At 33.6% G+C, this 20,544-nt stretch overlaps 1 protein-coding gene across 6 annotated transcripts in view; it reads right to left on the bottom strand.

Annotated features, from left to right (window-relative positions):
- LOC149804938 (uncharacterized) overlaps positions 1-20,544 on the bottom strand; it is a 210,103-nt gene that overhangs the window by 11,431 nt on the left and 178,128 nt on the right. For all 6 annotated transcript variants that reach the window (XR_016417271.1, XR_016417275.1, XM_089945993.1 and 3 more), the window contains 10 exons: positions 20,377-20,449; positions 16,865-16,967; positions 14,477-14,566; positions 11,508-11,623; positions 8,829-8,904; positions 7,808-7,939; positions 5,792-5,843; positions 4,019-4,218; positions 2,860-2,983; positions 533-607 (listed from right to left, as the gene is read on the bottom strand). Coding sequence is in view for 4 of the 6 variants with exons in the window: in XM_089945993.1 (XP_089802119.1) it covers positions 533-607; positions 2,860-2,983; positions 4,019-4,218; positions 5,792-5,843; positions 7,808-7,939; positions 8,829-8,904; positions 11,508-11,623; positions 14,477-14,566; positions 16,865-16,967; positions 20,377-20,449 (1,041 nt within the window). In the remaining 2 variants the exon portion in view is untranslated. The remainder of the gene's footprint in view (positions 1-532; positions 608-2,859; positions 2,984-4,018; positions 4,219-5,791; positions 5,844-7,807; positions 7,940-8,828; positions 8,905-11,507; positions 11,624-14,476; positions 14,567-16,864; positions 16,968-20,376; positions 20,450-20,544) is intronic.

The raw sequence follows: 20,544 nt of genomic DNA, 5'->3' as shown, positions 1-20,544 counted from the left end.
ACTGTTATCAATTCCAAACCAGGTGTTTAACAAAATTTCCTTTAACTTTCACTGGTGACAGGCACTGTTTCTGAAATCAATATTCAACCAAATTTTGAAAATTTTAATTCTGTATTCTGATACCACTGAAATGTCACCATGTCTTACATGAATAACAGACTTTTTTTCTTGGAATTTGGGAAGCATGTCAAATTCATTTTGAACACATGACATCATCAATATGACACTATACAACATTATGCATATATAATATCACTGCCTAATGTCACTTATGATACGACAATGTCATATAAAAGAAACGCAGTGTGGTTGGCTTGCAAATTTTCTTCAAATTCATTTCAATGTTAATCAGCAGTTTTGTCGGATAAAATCAGTTATTTACTTTATGAGATAGCTATCAGCTTACACTTATAATTTCAATAATTTGAAATCTTTGCTCCCTAACCTTAAACATGGTGAAATCAAAATTCTATGTCCCAAAAGAAAAAAGGTCTCACATATCAGCTTATGGAAATGAAAAGAAAATGTTTACCTTCTCTGTTTTCAAGGATATAGAAGCTGTAATCCTGTGGATTGGTGATCTTGAATTTATGGGCAATAATAGAACCTGTAAAGATGATAAAACACTGCTATAAACTATACAATGCACCTTGATCCTAAACAAACAAAACATGAATGAATGACTCAGTTAAAGCTATCAAATATTTTTTTGTTACATTAATGCAATTAAAAGAAGGGAAATTGAAGACAAGGAAACTATTTCAACTTCATGGAATTTTGGTATACTGAAGTTTTAGTCTTGGAAACCTTCAGTGTATTTGTAATTCTGCAGGTTAAAAAAGTACTCACAAATACCTGAAGCAGTGGTACCGTATCTCAATCTGCCAGACTTGCATGCAAATGGGTGTAGTTTCAATTCCCACCATCAGATCATCCCAGGTTGATTGCCCTGGTGTGTCCTTTGGCAAGGCACTTTACTCCAGTTGCTTTGGCACTTGCATTACTGTGCTATAAAGTGCCAAATCAAACCAGGACCCTGGGTGACTGAGTGGTCTAAGGCACTTGCCTTTACATTTCATTCATGCATCCCAGCTCAGTCTACATGAGTCTTAGACTCAGCTGAACAAAAGTGGATATACGAGAATTGTGCCTTGGACACCAGATGTCAGAGTATAAAGTATAACAGACAAAACCAATGTATGAAGATCCAAAATACAGACCTGCCAAACCTGATAAGACTTTGTCAGTAATGCAGTCTATATTTTTCCACCCGTGGGACCAATTTTCAGGAAGGTATTACACAATATCATCTACTGCTATTGTCGACTTGGAAAACATAAATTTAAACACTTCCAAAGTGTGACCTAAGGTTCATGCTGTGAAGGCCAACATTATGTTCAACAAAAAGGTATCTAAAATAGACTTGGATTTTAATTACCTCTAGTATAGTCTCAAGAACTGCAGTTCTGAACCCCATGAAGCTCAAAACAACATATGATGTCCAATAAATTTTACTGTTGCTTTCTTTCCTGAAGAATCTGAATATTCATTTTTATACTTGTGTGCTGATTGTCGAGACATTTGAAGAGGTTTATCGTGTTTTTTGTCAGCAACAAGTTTTTATTCAATAGACATCATTTTTAGAAAATGATATATAAGCAAGAGCATGATAATGCAGGCATCACATGAAAACTATGGTCAGTTTAAAGCATCTGAGGTACTTCTGTAAAGTTAGACTGGTTCCCTGATGAACTCCACTGAATCTAATATGAAACTTTGATATGGATCAAATGCAGATAAGCTAGTCACCAGATTTGATCACAATGATCATAATTTTTGCTATTGCTCCAAAAGTCTCCAGTTTAGGGGACATTTCAGAAAGGCTAATATTAAGGGTTGGCAGAACTGAAAATAGTGCGAGATTAAAGGTTAAGTAACTTCTAACTTGCAAAAGTATTAAAAAAGTAGGCCAGACAACTGGGTCTATTTCAATTTATCGTAATACTGGTTAATTGATATGGAAAGACCATACTGGAGAATGCATATAAAAAGGAAACAATGTATTGGGTAAGCACATTTTCTTGGTAATTTAGTACAAATTTTATGTAGCCTATGAGAGACAAAAAATGAATATTTGTGAAGTCCCACTTAAATCTCATAAGTAAAAAAGTAGTAACAAAAAACTGGATATTTCTGATCCAGTTAATGAAGCTTTAAATAGGTATTTTACAGCCAGAGAACTATTGTATTACTGGGGAAATACAAATCATTGAGTACTAAATATTCTGTGATGCACCCACTGGCTTGTAAATGGATTTAACTTTAAATTTAACAATCTATGTACTATAGTTGACAGCAAAACATTTACTTTTATTTTGATATCCTGTATTTAATTTCCCACTGACTAAATACCAGATGGACTCTTGGTGTGAAGCTGCTATTCACCATATTATTCGATACTGACCTGGGAGTTTTGTGTTTAGCAAGGGGAATGCTGCAAAACACTTGTTTAAGACTTAAAACAATTCTATGACTCTAGTGATTGGAAGCTTGTGTGGTTTGTATGCCAATCTAATAAAGAAATTTATTTTATGGTTTTGTATCTTAACATTAAGTTATATAAAAAAGAATTTGTGGTCCAATTCCATACACCTGCTTACAGGTCCAACTGCAATCCCAGACCCTGACTTCCTATCAAATAATACACAGCAAATAATGTTCTCTGTTTTTTATTCCACAGATTACTTCTAACAAACTTCACAGGCCCAGATCAGTAACACATTATGTGATGGTAGGTCTGGGTCTATGTAGTTTGCAGTTGGTTCTGACTTGTACATGAAATGACTTGGTAATACTTACAGACATCTTTTGTGGTCATATTAGGTCTAACTGGAAGAGTTTTCCATTCTATGCTGTCCTTCAGTTCATCTGGAATAGCAATCTTCAGGAAACCTTGCATGTCACTTATACTGGGAAGAGGACCCTGGAACAAATATATTCTCATTTTTCTTTTCCTTATTGTTTTTACTGCATTAACTTGGTACATAAGGCTCACTTTCTGCATGTGGCAAATTTATAAATATTTAAGAATAACTAGTCTAATAATACAGTAAATCTAATTAAACGTCATTGTTTTAAAATATGATTTGTTTCCTTACAAATTTTCTTACATTAAAATTCCCACACACAATCCAACACACAATACAAATGATTGATTTTGATCTCAAAACCACTGAATTTATTTGTATGTGCTTAGTGCTTAAATAAAAGGGCCTGATGTTGTTAACAAGGATTACGTAACTTAACAGTTGACAGTTTCACTAAGCAGGTTTATTTAAGTGCAAAATCACATGCTATGATAACTATCTCCGTAACTTTACATCAGCTGATTTTACCAAAAATATGGTTTCCAGAAGGGAAAGAAGCTTAGCCAATCAGATGCAAGAACACTTTATTTGTATGCATGGATCTCACTCATTATCAGACTCATCTGAGAATGTACTGATATAAGCATATATTCCAGTTGTTTCAGAAAGAAATGTAGCCTCCAGATTGGTAATAAGCTCAGCCAATCGGATGCAAGATCACCTAATTAATATGCATGAATTTCGCTTATTACTGAACTCATCTGAGATATTAATGATATAAGAATCTATTCTTAGTTGCATCAAAATCAGATCAGAAATAGAACCCCAGATTGGTCACACAAGCTAAGCCAGGAAGATCCAAGATCACCTCATTAAATATGCGTAGATTTGCACATTAATGAATTTGTCAGGGAGTTTGATTATCTAAACCCCTATTCCAAGTTTGATTGAAAATAAATCAGAAATATGGATTCCAAGTGGTAACATGCAATTGTTGATGGAGGGATATGAGATGGCACACAATGGACACAAGGTCATACCATAAGCTTCCCTGAACTTGCAGTCAGGTAAGCAAAATATCTAGTATTGGAATAAAAAACAGAAGTTATTATTTTGGAAACCATGCACAGAATATCTGAAAAAAAACCAACCTCAGCTCTGGGGTCTTTACTTTCATGCATCTGCCTGAAGTTTTTCAGAACAAGTATGGCACTACTGAGGGATGTCAGGTAATATCCTCCCTCCCCTGTTAGAAGGGAGGGGTGCAGCAGTCCCCACATGTAGTCTGCCTCAACCTCTATTGAGACATTCCCACACTGGATTATAGTGTAAATCAGTATTGGCAAAAAGTCTGGAAAAAAAACGTGTTGTTTCTTTTAAATCAAAGAACATGCTAAAATTGAACAGAATTATACAGTGAATCATAAAATATTATTAGAATTACCAAATTTTCACAGATTTTACTACATGTAAATTGCAAACATTTTAAAATTTTTTTAAAAGAGCTGACAATCAATGAATTCTTTACAGATAATAAGTATTTCTGTACACTTACTTTCCATACTGAATTTGCAATTTTTAAGCTTGTAAAAATTGTTTGATTTAATTGTGTCTACACAGTATTTGGAAAATTGTTCCATTTTATATTTTCACTAATAAATTTTGTTAAAACGAAAATTTACGTTCACTCCACATCTTGTACAGACATTTGCTTTTCTTTGTAAAACATAAAGTTCTGTATCTGCTTTTCACTACCTATTGATTTCTCTACAATAATCTCTCCTTCATGAAAAAATGTGAATTAAGAAACAGCCCTAAACATGAAAGAAATGGTACACATTTTGCTGTATGAAAAATATTGTACTCACTAAGGATCTGTGTTAGTTCCTACACAAAACCAGTTGCTACACACACAAAAAACCAACCTCATCTGGGATTCAGTATAGTATTTGTATTCACAAAAGCAATTGAAAAACACAGTAAAATGTAAGGAATACATTCTTTCATATGAAATGAACATAAATGCTGCCCAGAATTAAGATTCAGTGAGTGGCAACATATTATACCTTGTAATCGATGCAGTAACTCTTATAGGTTGACAAGTTTGTCACAACATAAAGCTTGAGAATAAAGCAATAGTACTATATGCTGACTGGTTTGAAAACAGAATGTTAGAACAGTTCTCTGGACTTTGCATCTTTGTATTTCTCATTCTGTGTGGAATTGATAGTTTTTACATTTTCCCCTCTCTGATACCAAGTAAAATAGTGTACTGAATCAAGACTATTTACCTCCCTTGAACTTATTGTGTAACTCACGTTCAGCATGAAGTGTCAAACAGTAATAGATTCTTGGAACAGGAATTCCATAGAATGCCATGTCTTGCCTGCTCAACTGTAGCATAAAAAAACTGTAAAGTTGCTGGAGCATGAAAAATTGGTCACAGTGACCATCTCAAATGAATACATCCATCTAGTTTCATGACTAAATCCAACAGTGTAAAAAAAGAGAGTTAATTCAGGAGTTCACATAAATGCTGCAGTATGAAAAGTAGGTCATTGTGACCTGTCTGTACATACAAGAATGTCAGAGAAACTGAGTTAGATACATAAAAGTTAACATGGGTGCCTAAGCCAACAACAACAACAACAACAACATTTTCTGAAAAGCAATACCTATGTTGTACCATTTTTTCTGCAGCAATACAAATCCAATAGCATACAGAACATTTTTATGGCAAGTAAGACATAATGTAAGTAGTAAGTAATTCAATAAAATTGCCAAGTATACTGTGGCTTGAAGTATACAAACTGTTTTATTTTAATAATATAAATATGGAAGCTTGACTACAAAGATTGCTTACATGTGTATCAGGGGAGGTAATTCCAAATGGTTGAAAATACTTTAAACCTGCTGCAACTTACCATCAGCACCAAAAGATGAAGACGCTGTTCCAACACGAGGTTTGCTCATTACCTGTTGAAAAGAAAGGGGTAAAATATTAAATATCAAAATAATTAAATTTACCTTCAGTATATAATTCAAATTCATTTACTTACCAGTTTTTGCCATGGGGATAAGTAACATATACATACTCTGTGCATGTGTGTGTGTGTGTGTATACATAGCTCTATAAGCTAGTCTTGGGAGAACTTATACAGCATGTACTGTACATTTACAGACCTTCCAACACTGACGAGACCATCTCAGCAAGGCAGTTGATTCTTTTGCTGTAAGTCTGAACAGTTTTCAGTAAGGTAAAAGAAAATGTCATAAATCGCTATTGTAAAGCTGGAAAACATATGTAAAGGTTCAGTGAAAAGAAAATGCAGCAACAGCAAATATTACGCTCAACTGAAAAGTTTATTGTTGTTGTTGTAAAGTTTAATGCCATTTTCAGCACAAGATAGGCTATACATGGCAGCCAGTAGAAATGGTGGAGGAAAAACCCAGGAAAATCCCGGAAAGAACCACTGACCCACGAGAAGCTACTGGCAAGCTTTCTCACATACCCACATTGGCCGAAAAAGGGACTCGAAACCACTCAGACAGAGGTGAGATGGCAATAATCCACAACAGTGAGCACTTTACACCACTCGGAGCCCCTGGAAAGTTTGTAAAGTACATGTAGACCTTGTTTACCACTACAACAGTTGCACAAACTTCAGTTCCAAACCATATGCAGCTCAATGGCTTGTTGCTATCTCTCAATATGATTAAATTCTTGGCATTTTTTTCCATTTCACATGACAATGGCAGTCATATCTCCCACCATGAGACCTACTTGAATGTCCAATAAATGTAATTGTGTCCCTTCCTGTTTTTATTCACAAGAATCTGAATATTCTGTTTTATTCTTCTATGATGAGTATTACAAATTTTTAAGAGGTTTATTTTCCCTTCCATCTTCAACATGCATTGCTTGCTGGATGCCATTTTTAAAAAATTCTTTAATCAATAGTTTGATCATGTAGACACTTCAAATGAAAAATAATGTGCAGTTGAAAGTGTCTGAGATATTGCTGTAAAGTTAGTCTGGTTCCCTCAATAATTCCACTAATTCTAATATGAAACCCAGATCCAAATCAAACATGGATGAACTTATCTGGATTTTTTGGCAAAAATATTTTTTTCTGTAGTTTTTGCTTTCAGGCCTTAAGTCCGAATTTTAAGGGTTATTTTTCTAATACTTACGGCAAAATTGTAAGGGTTGGCAGGTCTGCATTTAAACAGCATATACTATACATTTACACAACTTATACTATACATTTACACAGCATATACCATACACTTACAAAGCATATACTGCACACTTACACAGCATATACTGCACACTTGCACAGCATATACTATACATTTACACATCACATACTATACATTTACACAGCTTATACTATACATTTATATCGCATATACTATACATTTACACAGCATATACTATACATTTACACATCACATACTATACATTTACACAGCTTATACTATACATTTACATAGCATATACCATACATTTACACAGCATATACTATACACTTACAAAGCATATACTGCACACTTACACAGCATATACTATATATTTTAACAGCATATAATATACATTTAAAAGCATATACTGCACTTACACAGCACATACTATACATTTAAAAAGCATATGCAGTACACTTACACAGCATATACTATACATTTTAACAGCATATAATATACATTTAAAAAGTATATACTGCACTTAGCATATAGTATACATTTTAACAGCATATACTATACATTTAAAAAGTATATACTGCAACTTAGACAGCATATACATTTTAACAGCATATACTATACATTTAAAAAGTATATACTGCACACTTACACAGCATACACTAAACATTTTAACAGCATATACTATATGCTTACACTGCATATACTATACATTTAAAAAGCATATACTGCACACTTACACATTTATATATGGATGATGTTGCTCCCAGTAGATTTTCAAGCTTCTTGAGTGGAGAAAAAGCCTTCTGCATATTTACAAGATAGTGCTTGATGACCTCCATTGTGCTGCCATCTGGTGGAGAAAGTCCACGCTGCAAAATAAATCACCAATGAATGAAAATGAGAACTTTATCCCAACATTTTATGAATGTAACATGCCTTCTAATGGGTCAAATAATATAATTTGTAGCAGTAAATCTAATCAGAACACATTATGGTATTTCTAATGGAAATCATCCTTGGAAATAATTTGATGAAGTGATACAGTGTATAAAGGGGGAAACTGCCAAAAACAGCACAGAACTCAGCATGTTTGGTATTTTATGGCATATTAACAAATGAAAGTTATTTTGTGCCAAGCAACTGCGTAAATGTCTTACCCAGGGACAAAATGTGGAAGCCACTCTGGTCTGATCCAATCATAAGAATCAAACCTGAACACTTCTGGTTGCAAGTCCAGCATGTAACATGTGGTAAAACAGAACTGTACTAAAAGCATCATGAAAATTTTATAGAATTATCTGCTGAAGAAAAGAATGTTTCCTTGGCAAGAGAACTTGTACAAGTTTACGCCATGAGGAAATCACCTCAATCGATTAGTGGCCAGGATGAAAGCTCTGATGATGTGTGAATTGATGTCCCATAAATGTATGTGTATACCATCACAGCATATACTATATATTTTAACAGCATATACTATACATTTAAAAAGCATATACTGCACACTTATACAGCATATACTATACATTTTTTAAAAATCTGTTAGATTTTTCAGACATTTCTCTCATAAATTCTGGAACGTTTAGATAATACATCTCAGTGCCATCAAACTTTTCAACAGTTAATTGTAGATTTTGCTCATTGCAATGTGGTTCCACAGGGAAATATATTGATAAATATTTCTTGAGATTTGTTAAAAATGCATTAGAAAATGGCTAACAATTTTGTACAAGAGATTTTGACAACGTTAATAGTGATTACCCTGATTCCAATCTCCTCTGCTGTCTTTGTCCTGGCATACTTGATGTTCTTGGACAGCAATGTAATACTCCCATTTCTGTTAAAAGATGTGGAAACAAGTATTTTAAAGATCAGAAAACATGGAAACATGGCTTGTAAAGATCAGGAAACATGGAAACATAGCTTGTAAAGATCAGGAAATATAGCTTGTAAAGATCAGGAAAAATGGCTTGTAAAGATGCGCAAATATGAATTGTAAAGTGTTTTTACATTTTTCTTACACAGACTTGATGACATGTTCAACATGAAATATTTTAGGCCTTGAGAACTCTGAAATATATCATGTCTATTTTATACATATGTAGTTTTATAATCTAAGATTATTTCCATTTACTGAAGATTATTAAAGTTAAAAGACACCAAAACTTAAAATGCTCAACTAAAGTGACACTAAGTTTCTATTAGTCTGCATTTTTTACTTGAAAACATCCATTTCTAAACAACCATAGGTACCAAAAATGTTTAAAATCAGCAGTGGGTCTTGTTAACAAATAGTCTAACTACGATTAATGTTATCACTGAGACTGCATAATTTGTTCTGATTAACAAACAAGAGTCCCTTGATGGGAATGATGCAAGATAACACCACTTCCAGGAATGCAAGATAACACTGTTTCCAGGAATGCAAGATAACACCATTTCCAGGAATGCAAGACAACACCATTTCTTCCTTTTAACTGCTAAGTTTTAAAACCATCTCTGATGTTATTTAGCAATAGCAAGATTTTCAAATTAACTGCTGTGGTTCATATACTGGATGTTAACTAGGCACCATTTTCATTTAGAACGAAGTGGACAACATTGGAAGTCTTTTGGTGAAAACAACCATGTCATGAAGGTCATTTATTCTGGAGAAGTAGTGAGTCATCATGGCAGCCATACTGAATGTATGACTGGTACCATTTTCATTTAGGACCAACAAGGTATCATAAGAACTCTACTGCTGAAAACCCCATATTGATATAGCCATCCATCTGGAGAGGAGTAGTGATAATATTTTCAAGATGTGACTTTCTATTCTGGAGTAGCAATAGTAAGATTTTCAAGATGACTGCTGTGTGGCAGCCATGCTGAACATCAGATCTGCACCATTCCTTTTTTAGGACCAACTGAACATTTTAAGAAGTCTTCTGGTGAAAACCCCATGTCAATGACTTTCTGTGCAAGTTGAGTTGTGATGACTAGATTTTAAGATGGCCATATTATGTCAGATTTTACTTAGTATTTTAGTGAAAATGCCATGCTGATACCATCATCCATGCAGGAGGAGTAGCACTAAAAAGATTTTCAAGACGGCCACTGAGGTGGCATTATTGGACATCTGATTGTCACCATATACATTTATGACCAACAAGATATCATACAAAATATTTTAGTGAGAACCCCATGTTGATGATCAGAAAGATCAGTGATAATAAGATTTTCTAGATGGTACTGTGGTGGCCATATTGGATGTCAGATAAGCACTATTTTCATGCTGGACCAACGAGACATCAAAAGAAGTATTTAGTGAAAATCCCATGTTGATATCACCATCCATTCAGGAGTAGTAGCAATAACAAGATTTTCAACATAGCTGCCAAGGTGGTAATAATAGATGTCAGATTGGCACCATTTTCATTTTGGACCAACTTCTGTGAAAACCCTATGTTGATATGACCATCCATTTAGGACGAGTAGCGATTAAAATATTTTCAAACTGGTGGCTATGCTACATCTCCAAGCAACACCATTTTCATTTAAGACCAACTAGACCATGGGATGAATGTATGTATAAATTTCAAGGCACTCTTCCCAGTAGCTTAGGAGGAGTAGCAATAATAAACTTATAATGGATGGATGGGCATCAGATGATAGATGGACAATGGACAACAGACCTGACCATAAGCTCTTTTGGTCTATGACCAGTAGAGCTAAAATATTAGTCATAGTTCATAGCTGACATTTTTCAATGTATGACATGCATTACATTTGTACATATGAAAATATCCATTGCAAGCTGAAGGTACAGGAAAGATACAGTCAGCTCACATTACAATGCCATTTGTTATAACTGGAATGCTGTAAATACTGTATTTTAAGTTGAGTCCAACTGCAGACAACATAGACCTAATCTTCCACTGCATAATGTACAGGCAGATCAGGGTCTATGTTGTTTGTTCTAACGATTACTCCTATTACACTGCGTAGACCCAGATCTGCTGGCACATCTTTTGATGGTAGATCTGGGTCTAGGTCTGTACAGTTTCAAGTTGGACTCAACTTATATGTAAGTGACTAACTGACAGTATAGAGTATCTATGTAACAATAAAAATCAGTCAGAATGAATATAAACACTACTCAGTTTTAAACAATCATTTATATTTTTGGTAACAAACATGCAAATTACATATTTAAACTGACCATTACAAAGCCACAGCCCTAAGGCCTAAAATCCACTGACCAGGATGCAGGTGTTAGTCCTTACTGAAAATGTATGACCATACAAGAAAGATAGCCACTTTAGCCACCCCCACCCCTACCCTGGCCTCAGTCAATACAATAGCAAGCTCAAACAAATGATAAAACTGCTTGCAACCTGCATGATTATGGTAATGAGAGTTGACTGTATTGATAATAAATTAACAACGTTACGTTACCTGCTGTATTCTTTGACAAAAAGCTGGTATATGTGTTGTTTAAGAGGCTTGATGACACAGACATGAAGGGCACTCTCCAAAATGGCATCAATATTCAGAATCTCATTTGGTGCCAGCTGAAACAGGGAACAGAGAAAATGTGCAAGCATTTGTGCTAACAAGTTTGAATACCCAAAATTGCTCTTTTTATCTCTCTTAAGACATACATTTTAAAGAATGCTATATAATGCCTACAAACCCTGTTACAATACACTGTGCCTCATTGTCAATGACTTCTGACAAACTTTAACATAAACTTTCAACAATGTTGACAATCATACTCTGGTGGCAATGACCTTTGTTCAAAGAGGACACTGTTAACAGCTGGATAACCACTTGTATAATTTTCTTCAATATTCTTCTAGAACTTAGTGTACATCACTAATATCACCTGCAAATCACTTTTCTAATATCATAATCAACCTACCGATTCTCTTCACACTTGTGATGCATGCATGATATCTATACCAAATTTAAGACGAATAATATTTTGAAGGGAAGAAAGTAAATCCTGAGGATTAGCCCCATACCACTACCCTTTTTCTTATAAACATTTACCAAATATTAACAAAGGATATCTTTACCAAACAAATGCATCAGTTTGGTCTCTTCAACAAACCCTACTGTAAGTAACTGAGAGACCAAACCCTGCTATAAGTAAATGGAGGACCAAACCTGATGTGGGTAACAAAATATAACTCGATGACTTGAGCCCAAATAATCTGCAAACACTTGTTGTGAGTGTGATCATTTGCTTTCGGTATGGACTATAAAAAGTATAATACAACAGGGCATCAGTGTTGTGCGAAATCTGATCTTGACACAGAGATACAGTCAAACGGATATATCTCAATAAATGTGTACCTTTGTTGATCAATGGAGATTCCAACAAACATTTTCACCTTGGAAAGATTAAGTCAGTCTAGCTGAAATTTTGTTAAAAACACACACAAACACACACACACACACAAATACATACACACATACAAACACACTAACACAAATAAACACACACACACACACACACACAAACACACACACATACAAACACACAACACAAATAAACACACACACATACACACACACACACACGCACACGTATGAAGAAAAACCTCAAATATTTGTACTAGATTTTAAAAAATACAGTCTGCAAAACACTACAATTTAAAGATTACTTTGCAGCGATCCATAAAAAGAAGAAAGTTAGGAAGTTATTTCTTTCATGATTTATATATTTAAAGGGTAATAAGCCTTTATTCCCTTCTGATTCGTATTTGGTCATTATTTTCTCCTACTAACCACCTCTGAAGTAATTTCACAGCATCTACATTTATCCCTTACTGAACTCCACTGTACAAAAACTCTTACACTGACCTATATGCATGTAGGCCTCCGAACAAAAAAAACTCAGATGCATGTATAAGATGAAATTGACTGACTGTCCTGAGTTCAAGCATTTCAATAGATATATCAACTTCAAGGTTAATTTCTGCCATATTTATTGAAAAACGATATCTTGTTACCATGCATGACTGACATGACAACTCATTAGCTTGCACAGGAATCCTATCATCAATTTTTTAAAAAAATCTTGGCAGCTGGTAGAGAATATAAACATATTAAAGTTTTTAAAAATTAACAACTTCTTTACAGCATGTTTCATCTTCCCAACATTGTATACTTAATTGTACATGATCATCACCAATTAAGGTCAAGTTAGAATATATATGGTGCATCCAGCATTCCAATTCCAGTATCCTAAATCACTTCAACATTTTAATAAAACATTAGTTATAAACTCTATTTTTCCATGTGAATTACTGTATATACATGCCAATAAGTCGAGTCAAACTGTAAACAGCAAAGATCCTGATCTGCCGTAGCATAATATGTTTACAGATTAGGGTCTGTGTTGTTTGTGCTACTGATTACACCTAACAAACTGCATCACATTATGTGATGAGAGATCTGGGTCTGTGAAGTTTGCAGTTGGATTCAACTTATAAGCGAGTACAGATGGTATCTACATCTTTCTTTGTCGCTAGTTTTCAAGTATTTACACTCTAATGGACTGGTTTCTTGCTCTATACATTGTTGTCTTTGTCTACACAAAGACACTATATTCCATGTGTAAGCTGTTAGTACTAAAGAGGAAAACTAAAATTTGTATCCTGTACAATTTGGAATACTGAATTTTTACTAAAACTGTGTGAAAATTCTGCAAACATCAGAATGGTTTGCATATCTCTTTGCTCAAAAGCCTTTCAAAGTGTTAAAAGATGTCATATAGCCCATGTAACTTTTTAACCCATTTTTGCCTTTTGAATAATCAAAGGGTTTGATGTCATTTGTGCAAAAACTTATGCTCACATATCTACAACTGCTGCCTCCTAATTTAACATCTTATGTATTTTTTAATAAGAGCTCTCCATCTAAACTGATTCAGAATGCCATCATTCAAATCCATTGCTTGACATAAAAAATGTGAGCAGTGGTTCTTTAATTCACATGACATTGAAACACCTGTAGATTCCATAACAAAAGGAAATTATCTGATAAAAAATTCAGAGATCTGTTGATTATGCATTAAAAATGGATGAAATACTACAAATTCCTTCTCTGAATGAACAACATCTGCACCAATTTGGGTCATAATTTGTTTCCCATTTGTGATGCTTATATGTGAATCCCACATTAAACATGGTCCCGACTATCTGCATGTTGTCTGAAAGGACTTGGATAAACAAAGTTTGCTGTACATATAAAAAAAACATATAAAGTATCTTGCATCTGTTACACCTGTCAGCTGTGAAAACAAAGGCCACATAGAATTGCAGGTGTACAAATTGAAACAAGAAAAAGAAATTGGAAACTTTTACTTACTCCCACTATCTGGTTACTTTAACACATTTACAATGTTATGAATATACCTTGTTTCTCTCATGTTCTATCATGTCCTCAAGTTCCCCTTCTCCATGTTTCACCAGGTAGTTCTTGATACCATTCATAAACTGCCTCACCTTGTAAGAAAGCACAATACCTCCATGTAATATAACAATTCATAAAGAATACTGACATCCTAAATTGAATTTTAAGTTTTGCATGTTGTGGCAAATACAGTGATATTGGAGTACCCCTTATTTACAACAGACATGGTGAAAATCAAGGCATTTTTTCTTCTTCTGAGATCTGATGTATTTTCTAATGTACTATGATTTCTTGTAAGACATTTCTTGCCTTCGTAAATATAAAGTTATTTCTGAAAATATAATGTAATAGTAATGACAAGATAGAAAATTACCTTATCGTTATCAAATAATCCTTTGCTGTGTGGAACAATGAAAATGATATTATATCTGTTTATTTGAATTTAATTGCTAACTTGTTAAGAAACAGATACAAGACCTCTGAAATATAAGAATTTTTTTCTAGTGAACAATATTAATTATAATCTGAGAAATGAAACTTTCCCTAATGTCCAATGCATAATAATGCCATTCCCGATCTTTAACCTTTTCACCGCATCTAGACTATCATCCCATGGGACAGGGATCAGAACCCAAAATCAGTTACACATTTTAGGCATCACCCTGTTAATAATGTAACAACATTTTAGAATGTCCCAGAAAGTGATATTTACTAGTATGCAATTCTCATCCTGTGTTATTTAAGTTAATAAACCCATATAGTTTTGATAGTACATCAAGTAAAAACACCTCAAAATGTCCGAAAAGACATCATAGTCATACAAGACAAATATCTAATGTCCAAGGCAGCCCAAATGCACTTCACCATCATTTCACAAAGCTAGTTTGCAGTTTTATTGAATAAAATAAGTATAATTTTGATTAATAAAATCTTACATTCATGCACATTTCAAACGAAATTATGAGCTCAAAACATTTTGCTCACCAAGGCTTCCAAATGATAGAATTATTCAAATTGTTCCATAATTACTTCTGAAATAAGCATTAATGTAAGATCCTTTAAATCTCTGCCCCCCCCACCCCACCCCAGGGATTGTACACTTCGCCTGAGGACTGGAATCAACCAAATTCTTTAGGATACTGATGGCTTAAAGAAATGAAGCTATGCTAGTTTACATAAGATCAAGTGGACAAACATTTTTCCACGTATATTGTTATTCTCGGTCCTTACAACTATCATAAAGGTACTGCTCTAAATAATCTTTATAGTATTTTTCTCAATTTCCTTTCTATTTATAATAAATTGAGTAATTATATCTATATTTGAAACTTTATTAGAGGAATTACTGTAGTGATTTCCATTTAAAAGTACTCTCTATTACTACCTAAAGTATTATCATCAGAGGAGATTAATGTGATGTCTAATTCTTATCTTACTTTCAGTAGCCTGCCTTGATATATATATATATATATATATATATATATATATATATATATATATATATATATATATATATATATATATATATATATATATATAATTGACCTAAAAGGACAATGGCTTTACACTTTATTACTAATTTTAGTAAGAACATAAAGTTTACCTGTTATTTGAAATACAATCTGTATTTAGTAAAACTGAATGGATACTATGCCATAGGCATGTAGGGACTGAAATCCTTCCAAGGCAGAGCTAAAACACCTCTTACAAACAGTTATAATAGGGCAAAATGACTGCCAAGCTTAATGAGTCTCCTCAAAGCAATATATAGGAGATATGAGCTACTGGCAGTGGTTTAATGGATTGTTGGAGGATATGATTTCTCACCTTTAGAACAAAATACTTATGAGTTGTTTCTGTGCTACATAAATCTATACACCATGAGAAGATAAATTCATAAGATTAGTATGTGATCTTATTCACTTATTCATTATTACTATAATGTGCAAATTTTAAAGCCACTTTTCATATTCTCAATGTTTTACCTCTAGCTGGTAAGAAAAAGACCTTTTCCTACAAATTTAGACATGAAAGGAGATCTAACCCTTGCAGAATAAAACTCTAACCTGGAACCTGGCATCTGTGAACTGCTCAGCGACATGGGAAGGTTTTATAACTCATTGATGATACAGCATGGAGATATCACTAACTTTTGTAACTCATTGATGATACAGCATGGAGACATCACTAACTTTTGTATGTGCTGGGTCTTGGACCAAATCTCAGACTACTGAGGTGCGAAGTGAGAGTGTAACCAGTCCATTTCTACAGAGGTTAAAGACCTGGGTATCACAAAAGTAAAGACTTTAATCATGTTTACGTTTCTTGATGTATGTACAAATTAAAGACATGCTGAGAATGTCTAACACTGAACCATGCAGGTAACTTACATTCCTGGTGACAAAGTGGGGATTCTTCTCTTGGCTTTCAAGTGTGCACGTTATAAAGTTTTTAATCGTGCAACCAAATGTTGTACTAGTATCCTGGGATAACCTGAATAAAACAAACAAAACATACAATACAAACTGAAAGGCGGATAGATGAGGTATGCAACATCTCAGGGAAGTATTAGAGTAAATACTTGTTATCTTTTCAGTACAAAAAAGAAAAGACCGTCTTGACTTGTGTATAAGTCTGTGGAGTTACTTATTACTGATCCATGACTAAAGCCAGTAAGTTGTCTTTGTAATTGTCTTCAATTAATTCTGTATACAATCATTGCTCAAACAATAGCCAACATGTGTTTCTTCTTTAACTGCATACACAACTAAGCAGCAGACAATCCGGTGGTTGATAAAAGATTTTCACAATTTAATAAACATAAAAAAATGAAAACTGCCAAAATGTTTGCTGGGCTTTGCAGTGTTATTAGATGAAATCAGTTGACCAGTAAATAATGTCCACTTTATTAGCTGGTCAACTGATAGAGTATGAAATTGTGCATGCATTCAGCTTATTTTTTTTTTAATAAAAGTGACTCGTGACCATTGCAGACCTGCTGTACTTAGTTCTCGGGTTGTAAATGTCCATGGTGTTTTCTTATGAACTTGTTATTAATTTCCTATTTTTTATAAAAAATATTTTACTGTCATGAAAAAGCAAGTTCACAAACGCCAAGTCGTTCTCTGCACTTTGTGCAATTATTAGTATAGCAGTTTTCACATTTCTTTCGATATTCACAAGATCTGATGCAAAAGTTGTATGCTCACTGAAAGCATGTGTTGATTGTTAGTTATTCTTGCTGTAGTCATTCAAACAAATAGGCATACATGCATTAATTATTGGAAATTTACAATGGACAAATGTACACGGAAACGCATATGAGAAAATTTTAGCAGTATGAAATTTGTACAGACACCATTCATAGACCCTGGAACGTAATGAACTGTACATGTGCTTTGTCTTTCTTAACCTAATTTTGCTGTTAATTTTTCCCATTGAATTCAGACACATAATGATCTGTAACAAAATTATTGAATAACTTAAATATGTCTGCAATTTTTGCAATGGAATTACATGTATTATGGATTAACTGCAAGCCCTGATGGTACGATATCAGACAGCAAGTAAATGGTGTAAATACTCTGTTTATGCTATATATTAGACATTGAATTCAGACACAATGATCTGGGGCAAAATTATTGAATATTTTCAATCTGTGTGTAATTTTTCAATGGAATTATATGCATTATGGATGAACTGCATGCCACAATGGCACAGTAGTAAACAGTGTTGATGCCCTATTCATGATATACATTAAACATGACTACACATATATGTACTAATGAGTTGTTCTCTGGAAAAAGGAAAATACTGTCAAAACCCCACATTAATGCAACCCTGCTATTAACGCAATCCAATATTTGGGACCCCAATTATCCTGTTATAGCAGGGTTCCACTGTATTTAATATATATTGAATACCTGACTTTTGTAAAACTGAAGGTTGTGCCTACCTGATATTTTGTCATGTTTTTGAAGATATTTACTAAAATGTTGAATTCAAGGCTTAACCTTGATTATGAGCTTAGAATGTTCTGGAAGTGATATTGTTGACAATTTGATGGAAATTTCCAATAAAAATAACCCACATCTAGGGAATTCCAGGACATTTTGTTGTGTCATAGATCAGGTGACAGTTTTGTATATAAACAGGTTTTGTAAATAAAATCTTCATTCCTGTCTTATGATCAATCTGTGTAATCGCTGATAGTTAAGAGGATTATTTATTTAAATTATTCATTGGAATAATAAAGTGCTCATTGACTTTTTGGATGAAAACACAACTTTGGATTTGCAAGGACTCTTTCAAGGACATACTGGATTGTATCATTATGGTACATCAATGCATTAAGGACTACTGGTACATTGGCACATTCAAGCCCATTCAAAATTATTGGAATCCATTTGAACATTCTATATTTTTGGATGTTTGTCTTTTCAAGTTTTGCTTTATATTCTAAGGAATAAATTATTTGTTTATTTTACTACACGTGTTGGATTTGTTTCTTTCTCTTACATAGTTTCAGACAGCCAAGTCATAACAACTGAACATAAAAGCTTATTCAACTTTAATGCTTCTTAGTAAGTCAATACATTTTCTCCGACAAAGGCACATGAAAATATTTAATAAAAGTTACATACAACTCTACTTAGATTACTGTAATACTGTAAAGGGTAATTCAGAAGAGAAAAACATACCCATGCTAGCTTATCTTCAAAAAAAGAGCATTAAGGCTTTATCAATCCAAATAGAAAACAGGGAAACCTTAGCTGATAAGTTAAAATGCTACCTATTAATATCGAATCCATCTGAGAAAAGCTAAATTTATGTACTAGGTAATTAATAACAGTGCTACTATTTACAATCACTATTCCAGTATAGGCAACCTGTTAACACTCTCCACCTGAGATCCATGTCTACCAAACAGTGTAAAATTCTCTAACCAAATAAGGAATAAATCAAAAGAAGTTTCCAATACTCATAAATATGTGCATAAAATTATAATGATGTAGATGATTAATGAATCATGTATATTTGAGTGAGAATGAAACAACTGTTTGTATTGTATATATACTGAATATGATTTTGAGACAGGCTATTAAGTGGGCCATACCATAAGCTCACTTGCCAATGTACAGCTAGATGAGCCAACCATTACTCCTCAGAGTAAAGCAAATGTAGTCAAGGCTAATGCAGAAATGCCCAAAACAGTGAGTGTATCATGCAATCAATGTATTTGGTCAGCAGCTGGCCTCAGGAATATGCATGGCATTGTCCATTTTAAAGATTGACTTCAACTGACTGCAGGTGATGTCAAACAAAACACACAAAAACTATACTTTCCGTATAATGAACTGAACTGAAAAGGATGAGCATTTCTATTTTTTGCGAGTTAAATGTTCTTTTAAAGATGTGGACTAAGACATGGTAATAAACAGAAACTGACTACAATGCTGAAATGCCTTATGCATAGAAATATTGCCTGTCTGTGTTTTGATATTAAACAGAAATTGACATTAACACTTAAATGCCTTGGACATAGAAATATTTCCTGCCTGTGTTTTGATATTAAACAGAAACTGAATATATTGCTTAAATGCCTTTGACATAGAAATATTGCCTGCCTGTGTTTTCATATTAAACAGAAATTGACTAAAATGCTTAAATGCCTTGGACATAGAAATATTGCCTGCCTGTGTTTTGATATTATACAGAAATTGATACTAATGCTTAAATACCTTGGACATAAGAAATATTGTCTGCCTGTGTTTTGATATTAAACAGAAATTGACTATAATGCTTAAATACCTTGGATGTAGAAATATTGCCCGCCTATGATTTGATAAAATACTTGCAGTAGGCATTTCAACATTTGCATTACATAACTTGTCTTCCTCACCTGAATATATACTCTCTAATTCTGGCATCTGGATTTCTGTTTCTTGCACACTGTTGCAATAATCTTGGGTTTGCTGAAAAAGATGACACAAATTAAAACATTTCAGATATCTCATTTTCTTCATGTAAAACAAATATTCTAAAACTAGGCCTTGAAACAAGACAAATT

This window comes from Sinohyriopsis cumingii, chromosome 2 (assembly GCF_028554795.1).
Source record: "Sinohyriopsis cumingii isolate HCF-2022 chromosome 2, ASM2855479v2, whole genome shotgun sequence".
Lineage (NCBI taxonomy): Eukaryota > Metazoa > Mollusca > Bivalvia > Unionida > Unionidae > Sinohyriopsis > Sinohyriopsis cumingii.
Note: the sequence above shows the minus strand (reverse complement) of the source record. Positions and strands in the feature narration are given on the sequence as shown.